This window comes from Gekko japonicus, unplaced genomic scaffold (genome assembly GCF_001447785.1).
Source record: "Gekko japonicus isolate JY-2015 unplaced genomic scaffold, Gekko_japonicus_V1.1 scaffold281, whole genome shotgun sequence".
NCBI classification, from domain to species: domain Eukaryota; kingdom Metazoa; phylum Chordata; class Lepidosauria; order Squamata; family Gekkonidae; genus Gekko; species Gekko japonicus.
In genome coordinates, this window is record NW_015174281.1 from 317,729 (window position 1) to 327,452 (window position 9,724).

Consider the following 9,724-nt stretch of genomic DNA (forward strand, 5'->3'; position numbering starts at 1 on the left):
GATTGATGGTCTGATTCAGTATAAAGCAGCAGTTTCATGTGTGTTCTTTAGCCCTTTCCTCAACACACACTCCACACTTTAAACCAGCCGTTAGCATTCATTAGCCATGGGAGATGTGGTCGTTAGATACCAAAACATTCAGGAAGACACAATACACCTCGCAAACTCAGGCACAAGTCTAGATAATGTCCATTTTTATTGGCGCTTCTTGAGTGTACAGGCTTTGTAAATACAAAGCAAAATTAAGGCCTGCTAGGTCTAATTACATTCATATTGCCCAACATTTTCACATAAAATGGCAAGAAATACATCAGAATCGGTCAATTCAACCATCATTGCATCCCCCTCTTTCCCATATGTGGAAGAATTCTACGATTTCAGTGGCGCGTGCTTCTTCAGAGAAGTTAGTGTCTTTGTCAGAGAATTGTCGCTGCTGTAGGGCTGTTTCCTATAGTCACGGTTAAAAGGACGCACATTGGGATGGCCAGAACGGGAACAAATCCCTTCATGAAAGTTGTTCAGTCAGTGCATATCTCACAGATGACTTTTCAAACCATACTGGATGGTCACAGGGACCGCACTTTTGTGACCACACTGATGTTAACTATATGGGCAATTCTTCACGCCCTCCAGTCTGGCTTTTACTCTGGCAATAAATTCCTCAGAGGCACTCAGCAGCGGAAGTCGTGGGGGACCCATCGGTATCCCTGAAACCAAGGTCATGACTGCTTTGGTCTGTGCAACGCCAAAGCCTAGCCAAAAATAAATGCAAACAAGACGTCATTAAAGACAAATAATCTCTTCAAGATATGACTCCCCCCTCTGTATCCTCGCTATCACACCCAGAGTCTGCTTCCACAGGGGCAGGAAAAGTCATCCTGCTAGGCAAGTGGGAACCAGAAGGGTGGAGGTGTGTTGGGACAGCAGTCAAATGGCTCCCACTCGGACACTGCTTGCTTGCTGCAGTGGCCACCCCCACCCCTTCCCTTCCATTGTGTTGGCGTTTCTGCACTTGAGGCAAGACAAATTTTGCATTTATAGAATGCTTTTCCGTGCTGAAAATGCTTCATGTACATCATAATCCCAACAACCATCCTGCAAGGTGGGTCATCATTACTATGCACCATACCGCAGGGGGCCTAGAGACAGTGACTGACTAAGTTCATAGAAGGGGCAAGACCACATATTGCCAACGTTACATGTAGAACCAAGCTACGTTACAAATACGTGAGAAGTCATGCTGGGGTTCTTGCAATATCACACTGAGGAGAACTAATTCTCCATATGCATAGGGACCCTGATTCAGGTCAAGACTATGGTATGGGGGGAAGACTAAAGAAGAAGAAGAGAAGAGATTGGATTTATACCCCGCCCTTCACTTGGAGTCTCAGAGCAGCTTACAAATTCCTTTCCCTTCCCCTCCTCACAACAGACACCCTGTGAGGTGGGAGGGGCTGAGAGAACTCTGACACAAACTGCTCTTTTTCACGGACAGCTGTGCCAGAGCTTGTGACTGACCCAAGGTAAGGCCACATCAGCAGGGGCAAGTGGAGGAGTGGGGAATCAAACCCGGTTCTCTCCGATTAGAGTCCGCACACTTAACCACTACACCAAACTGGTTCTCATGACTAATCCCCTTGTACCATGGTCCTAACCGGGTTCAGTACTCCACGCATTTGGGAAATTCGTTCCCATGAGTGTGACGTGACTGACGGTTTACAAGTAATGCTGGAGGAACCCCGACACAACCCGTCAACTATTGCAACACATAGCTTGGCCATTAGCTGCCATGCCATACCAGCTCTCAGGAAAGTCAACCACTGGCAACAAATATGTCAATAATCAATAAATTCAGTGATGTTCCTGTCAAAAAGAATTCTGTCAAAAAACGTGTTTCTTTTGCAGTTCAGCTAAATTCTATGGACATCACCAAGGTAACATATAACAAAGAGTTACAGGGTATATTATACAAGAAATCTCCTTTCAGAGCTATTTTTAACACACTGGAACAGACAGTACCTTGACCATTCAAGAAACGTACACCATTTTAATGTTTGAAGTGTTGCTAAATATATAGTATATGCACCATTGTTTAATTTTAAATGCCTCCTAGATACCGAATATTAGAATGCAGTTGGACAAAGAAGTCAGAAAAATTAGAAAGGAGGAAAAATGCAACCAGAAGACAATATTAAAGGGAATTTTTAAAAGGACAAAAAGAAATACTTGAAGGGAGCCCTAACAGGGCACATATAACCAGGAAATTTCTGGGTTGATGGAAACCCAAGGACTTGTGTGAATGCTTCTGAATCCCAATCCACATTATAATATCCGAGATATGCAGAAAGGGCAAAGAAGAAGAAAGCTACCAATAGTACCTACCTTGCGCAATTACAAAGCTGAGGAATTCCTGAGTAGAAAACTAAAAAAGAGAACAACATAGGAAGATTTATAATGCTGCATTGCATTCCATCTCTTGGATCCAACAGAGGAGATGTGGAGAAGGAGTCGACAGCATGCCCCTTTTCAAAGTATTTCCATTATAATATTATTTTGTCTTTACTTTGGTAGTGCTATATTTCACAGTGGATGTCCTTGTTTATTATTCCTTTCCAAAAGATGGCCTCTCAGCAACCCCATAGGGAAGACAGGACTGGATCTAGCTCCTCCACCTCCATATGAGACAGATTTTCAACATTTTAAAATGCAGAGGGACCTCTGACAACTAGACGAGATGAGGAGCATGCGGCTCTCATCCAGTGAATGATACGTGCCTGTTTTCACAAGCTGATTGTCCCCAGCTTATCGGGGTACATTTATGGAGTTATGTGCTCTGGGGTTAGAGTATGTATTGCATTCATTTCAAATACACAATCAGAGGCTAAGGAAAAAAACCCATAAGCCTCGGTCATAATAAGCTTCACACACAAAAGTTATACCTGATATTTTTGTGCTAAGACGTTATCTCCATTGCTGAAAGCTTCCAAAAGTAAGTTACTTGCCCTGCCCAGGTAGTTATAGGTGCTGTAAAGAAAATACAGGGAGGAAATCACTATCAAAAGATGCGTTGGCACCAGTGTTCCCTCTAAGCTGAGTTAGTGTGAGCTAGCTCACAGTTTTTTAGTCTCCGGCTCACACATTTTTGTCTTAGCTCAGGAAGGATGGCTCCAGAGCAAACTAATGTATGCAGTAGCTAAATTGCTCACTCACAACTTTAATGCCAGTAGCTCACAAAGTAGAATTTTTGCTCACAAGACTCCACACCTTAGAGGGAACACTGGTTGGCACCCCTCACAGCAGTTAAAATAGACCAACCAAGGATAGCAATTCTGAACGTATCTCCCTATACAGAAATGGCATGGATGTGGATGGGTTATCACCAATGTGGATGGGTTAGACCTACCATGACCAAGCCCGACATAGAGTTCCTTTATTTGCTCCCAGTCACGGGCATTCAGTCCGAGCACCCAGTTACGAAAGAGAGCTTCATCTCAGCCGACATCAGAGAACCAGCTCCCTCCACGCCGCCCCTTCGATTACAGTCTCGGGAAAATCCGCGCATTCCACGTAGCTGGCAAGAAACGTAGGCCCTGAAGGACCTTTGCACTGGTGAGCTCTCTGCTCAAGACCTTCCCATAAGAATTAAAATTACGCGTCCCATCAACTGCCCTTTAACCTTAGCAGTATTCCCAAAAGCCCTAAGCCAAGTTTCTGTGGTGCTGATAACCCATCCACATTGGATTTGGAGGGGCAGGAGGAGAAATGGATGCTTTAAAAAAAATGTGGCCACATGCACGTTCCAGCATAGCAGGAGTGGGGTGCGTAACTAGCCAAGAAAATGAAATAAAAAACAAAAGTTCACAAAATAGAGGTTCACAACGTGTGTGTGTGTGTACCCACACGCGCTCCTTGAAGCTTTTCTTTTAAAAAAAATAAAAATAAAAATAAGTGGGATGGTTTGAGCAATATAGGGTAGCCTGGAAAGTGAGGAAATTATTTCCAGACTTTAGTACTGGCACATCCCTGGGGTGTTCTGCTGGGTAGGTGAGGGTTAAACTTCAGCTAGAGTTAAATCCTATTTGAATAATTTGGCTCTCAACAGATACCTGGCTAAAATGTAGGCACTAACTTGGAGGCAGTTCCTCCACTGATTTTCCTGAAGCCAATTCAAACAGAAGACTTTTCAGGGGAAAGTCTTCACATGGTGAACCCTGATGAACAGATCTGTGCAAACCAGCCCTGAGCCACAATGCTACTCACTCCAGTGATGGTCTAGTGGAGAAGAGGTGCAACAGGAAATGTGCACAGCTTATCAGATTAAAGGTAAAGGTAAAGGTTCCCTTGCTCGAAAGCCAGTTGAATCCGACTCTAGGGTTGCGGTGCTCATCTCCGTTTCAAAGCCGAAGAGCCAGCGCTGTCCGAAGACGTTTCCGTGGTCATGTGGCCGGCATGACTAAACACCAAGGCGCACGGAACGCTGTTACCTTCCCACCGAAGTGGTCCCTATTTATCTACTTGCAATTTCTTGCTTTCGAACTGCTAGGTTGGCAGGAGCTGGAACTAGAGACGGGAGCTCACCCCGTCATGCGGCACCCGGGTCTCGAACTGCTGAACTACTGACCTTCCACAGCCTGCAGTTCAGCGTCTTAACCACTTGAGCCACCGCAGATTAAGGTAGGCAGAAAAGGTCTGCAGCCAGGCAGACACTAGGACCATCAAAACAGTATTTGGCAAATGAGACGCGGGAGGAGGTGCGACCCAGAAAATCAAAGAAGCATTTTTATCCCCCACGCACCGGGGACAGAAAGCGAAAGAGAGACTGACCTGCCAACTGCCCCGTCTGCTCCCATGATCAGTGCGCTCAGGAGTTGCTAGGGAGGGAAAGTGTTTTTCTTTTAAATTTCCATAAGATCAACAGGAGTCCCACACGGCACCTTAAAGACTAATGACATTTATTCCAGCCTAAGCTTTTGTGAGTGACAGCTCACTTCGCCAGCAGAACAGCGGGAGAGCCATTCTCACCCTCAGCGGAAGAAAAGAAACATAGCCATGGTAAGACTGGCCACATACAGAAGAGTGGAGGGAATACAGGGACTGGAGGGGCAGGGTGGCTGGCCTGTTGTCTGTGCTGTGCTTCCTACACTCACGGTCCCCTCCCCGCTCTCCTGCCGCAGCGGCCATTTATCCTCCCCACCCCCACCCCGCACCGCCACCATTTGCTTGGGCTCCCACCCAGGGCCTCTTCTCCCAGCCATTCACCTTCATGCTAAAGTTCCCCAGGGTTCCCCAGGGCTGTCAGGTAGCCGATCAGTCCCAGTTCAGATGGCTGATAAGTTCCTCATGCGGAATGAGCCTCTGAATTCAGAAAAACAACATGTTGCTGGTTTGGCCACCAGAAGAGGCTGGGATCCACCAGACACTAGATTTACTCTTTAGGGAGTTGCTGCAGCTCAGTGGGAGAGCCTCTACCTGCCATGCAGAAGATCCCAGGTTCAAACCTGGGCATCTCCAGCTGAAAAGGACCAGGCAGTAGGTGATGTGAAAGATCTCTGCCGGAGACCCTGGAGAGCCACTGCCAGTCTGAGTCGACAATGCTGACCTCGATGGACCAAATGGTCTGGTTCAGTAATAAGGCAGCTTCCTGTGTGGGTCTAACACAAGAGACATTGGCTTGGATCCACTAGAGCGCTTCCATGGGTTGAAGGATTTCTGCTCATGGAAGTGTGACTTCCTTGCCTTCCCCTTCCCCACTGCAGCTCAAAATGCCACTTTAAATGCCAATGAGGGAGGGGGCATTTGGGGCTGTAGCAGGAGAATGAAGGTGAGAAAGGCATAATCCACAGGCAGAAACCATTCCATCTGCAGAAACATTCCAGTGGACCTGAAGCACGGCTTCAGCACCTGTTCTTTGCATGGTTGCCTTGCAGTTCTATAAAAAAAGAAGTGATGGTATAGAAATCCCTTACCTCATCCACCCCGTACAGAAGCACCAACTGGCCTTGGTTGTTTTTCTTGACACACCGTCCAAAGTCAAGGAGGTCTTTGTCACTGAACTTCACGCCCTGAAAGGTAGGGATCTGCTCTTTCATCCCATCTAGTAGCTCTTCAACGCTGACTGCAAAGAGAGGGAGGGAGGGAGAGAAAGGAGAAAGAGAGGAAGAGTGAGCGGATGGGTGAGTCACAGATTTTCTTTTTTTAAAAAAAAATGTGTTTGTGTGCTTGCCTGGTAGTCATGGGTGACATCTGGCAACCCCTACTGGGGGCTTGGACATTTTTCAGAGGGGTGGCTTGACTAGCCTGCCTCTGCATCCTGCCTCTGGTATTCCTTGGAGGTCTCCCATCTGAGTACTTGCCAGAGTCGGCACTGCTTATCTTCCCAGATCTGAGGAGATCGGGCTTACCTGGGCTATCCAGGTCAGGGCATGAGTCACAAATTTTCAAGACTTCTTGGGCGAGGTTTAACACTAGATTTAGTATTTATGATGCTGGCAGCAGAACAGCATGGTGCAGGTTGTCATTCTGTTCCATGGTGTACTGCAAACAGTCTCTCATTTCAGAGTGGTAAACATGTGGGAAGAATGCCCAGGAAGTACTCCCTTCCGTGATGAGGAAATACAGAATTATTGGTAATGCGACTACAGACAGTTAATTGTTCCAAAGGAGAAACCCTGCAAACTATAGCCTAGTGGGGTGGGCGGAGAGAGGCCTGGGGGATGTCCAACAGAATTTTCAAAAAAACTACAATTTCCAGGATTTTTTGGTGGAAGTCATGACCTCTGAAGTGGTCCACAATTACTTTATTGGGGTGCCCACACCTGTTTTCACACTTCCAAAAGTGGCCACAAATTAACATGGTTAAAAACCTGACTCAGGCTTTTCTCCTGGATGTAACTGGGGACGATCTGGATAAGCAACACTTACTTTTTATTCCAGTCAGGGGAGGGATGTGGTAATAATAAAATGGGATGCCAGGAGCTTCAGATGCAACCTCACGCAAGAAGGCAACAAGCCCATCTACGAGAGAGAGAGAGAGAGAGAGAGAGAGAGGTGAAGCAAGGAAAGTAATTGGAAACTTCTGCTTTCCTACATACAAGGCTGTGTGTACACTGCACTTAAGAAAAACCACAGAATCAAAGTTCTGGCCAAGGTACCTACATTCCGCAGCCTGTCTAAGCAAGCTGCACCAGTCATGATCACCTTACCTGCTTTATGCTTCCTCTGTCAGTCAAGAGGAAGGGCAAAGAGCAAGACTGACAGCTTGTGCAGGGCAGCGAAGGACTGCTCCTTGAGAACTGAAAACCTCCTCTGGCTACCTTTCTGGTTTCATTCTGAGGTTTTTCTCACACACTTCTTCCAGCACATCGTATCATAAATGCCCAAACTTGCTACTTGCTTTTTTTAAAAAAAGTGAGAACCAAAACTCTCACAAAGTTTGATTTGTACATAATATAGGATACATACAGCGTGCTTATGTGTGTTTTAAGGAATTCCAGTTAGGCAATGTAGGTTTGGAAGTGCCTTCCAACATCCAACTAGGAGTAAAGTATTAATTCCACAGCAGTTAGCAGAAAATGACCACACCTCTTGATAGTTACACATGTCCAGACAGCTTAAACACCCTGACCACAAATACACAGTCCCAGACAGCGGGATGGAAGAGGAAAACACAATTAGTGAGATCCAACAGCCAGTGAGGTGCCTACTAACCTTTGTTCACCTGTTTGAAGAAGGACGGGGCAATGACAGCTATGCCATCTGCTCTGATTTCGGCAGCATGCTTTGCCTGGAAAGGGAGAAATACCAGGAGTCAGAGGCATGTATGTGTATTGATATGTAGACCATTATGGTCAGGTGAGTCATGGGGGGGAATACAAAACGGATGCAATAATAGCTTGTGCTAGACTAAATGCTTCTAAATGTAAGGGTATGCAAGCTTTTGAGTAACACAGAACACTTCATCTAAAAAAAACCCCTTGTATTATCCTATATACAGACAGATGTTTCTCCATGATAAACTAATAGATTATGTATTTTTTACATGTGACCCATAGGTTAACTAGTGCACCAGTCTATTACTCTGTAACATAAGGAATATCCAGCACTGTGTGATATTTAAGGGTCAAAACAGACAGGATGTTGAGACATTTGTGATTAGAGGAAGAAGAAAAAGAGATTAGATTTATACCCCGTCCTTCACTACCCAAAGGAGTCTCAGAGAGGTTTACAATCTCCTTTCCCTTCCCCTCCCCACAATAGACACCCTGTGACTGGTGGGGCTGAGAGAGCTCTTTCGAGGACTGCTCTTGAAAGAACAGCTCTGAAAGAACTTGTGACTGACCCACGGTCACACCAGCAGCTGCATGTGGAGGAGTGAGGAATCAAAATTGATTCTCCCAGATTAGAGTCCGCGCTCCTAACCACTACACCAAACTGGTGGATCTTTCCAGGGACTTCTAAAAAAGCAATTCTAGCCAGTCAGGGTCCCAGTTCAAATCAGAACCATGCAATGAGCAGAGAAGACATCTAACCCTCCCACCCTAGTAAATTTACCTAAGCATAACTATCCCACTCCTTGGACTTTTGTCACCCCATTAAAGGAAAAGGGCTGGTGGAGGCCATCTTTTATTTCCCTTTCTCTCAGAAGAAAAAAAGAAACCCAAACAAGCTAACAAAAAGGGAAATTTATCCCACCCTTCCTCCTGGGAATCCAAAGCAACCTTTCTTCCCTCACACTAAGACTGCTAACTACAAGCCACTTCAGACAACTGGTACCTATTGAAACAAACAAAACAAACCAGCTGAAAAGCATGCAGCAGTGTTAATTACATGATCCCCCCCCCTACACTACTTTGCAATTATGCCCCCTATGGAAGAGAAGTCACATTCCATATAAGGATGTAGCTTGCATTCAAGATAAACACAGTCTCAAAGTCACATTCCATATAAGGATGTAGCTTACATAAACGAGAACCAAAAAACAAAGCAAACACACCCACCAATCCCTTCGATTCTGGTAAACTCAATGCCCCCACGTGAATGATGATCTGATCCAGCCTATAAGAAAGGGAAAACAGCGTTATGTTTTTATACAGGGGCTGGGAGAGAGAGGAGACAAAAGGGGCAAGACTGACAGCTTGTGCAACAACATGCATTTTGCATAATCCACCTGACTGCATGTACATGACGCACGAACCCCCTGATTATCCAGGCTGACTATGGCAAGTGGCACCAGATTTCCTTCTTTTTAAAAAGTACACCTGCAAGGTTGTGAGAGAAAGAGTGGGGGTGAAGGGAAGCATCCCTTCCTTCGCCCCAATCTTCCCCCCTCCGCTGCTTATCACAAGAACAAGCAGTCATCTGAGACAATGCAGTGGAGAAGAGGGGAGTCCCTTGAGGGGACTGATCTGGGGTGTTGCAAAGGTGGATGGGGTGACAGTACGGCAGCATTTACTCTGCAAAGCAGCTTTTGTTTCTCTTCATCACCTCTGCCTTCCTCAAAAGAACTCGGAGCAGAATTATACTTCTCTCTTCCACATTTTATCCTCACAACAGCCCAGCGAGGCAGGCCAGGCTGATAGAAAGTCATTGGCTCAAGTTCCCCCAGTGAGCTTCATGGCAGAGAGGGGATCTGAAGCCAGGGCTCCCAGATCCTAGCCTGACACTCTAAACATCACACCGGTGAGTTGGTGCACTCTAATAGGTACAGGGCTATTTTTGGGCAGGA

General features: G+C 45.9%; 1 protein-coding gene across 1 annotated transcript in view; it reads right to left on the reverse strand.

The window, feature by feature from the left end:
- Positions 1-193: 193 nt before the first annotated feature.
- NPL (N-acetylneuraminate pyruvate lyase (dihydrodipicolinate synthase)) overlaps positions 194-9,724 on the reverse strand; it is an 18,584-nt gene continuing 9,053 nt past the window's right edge. Inside the window, exons 4-11 of the mRNA XM_015423864.1 lie at positions 8,997-9,054; positions 7,708-7,783; positions 6,922-7,014; positions 5,967-6,115; positions 4,825-4,871; positions 2,940-3,024; positions 2,383-2,422; positions 194-752 (exon numbers count right to left, since the gene is read on the reverse strand). Of these exons, the coding sequence (XP_015279350.1) occupies positions 601-752; positions 2,383-2,422; positions 2,940-3,024; positions 4,825-4,871; positions 5,967-6,115; positions 6,922-7,014; positions 7,708-7,783; positions 8,997-9,054 (700 nt within the window). The 3' untranslated portion in view covers positions 194-600. The remainder of the gene's footprint in view (positions 753-2,382; positions 2,423-2,939; positions 3,025-4,824; positions 4,872-5,966; positions 6,116-6,921; positions 7,015-7,707; positions 7,784-8,996; positions 9,055-9,724) is intronic.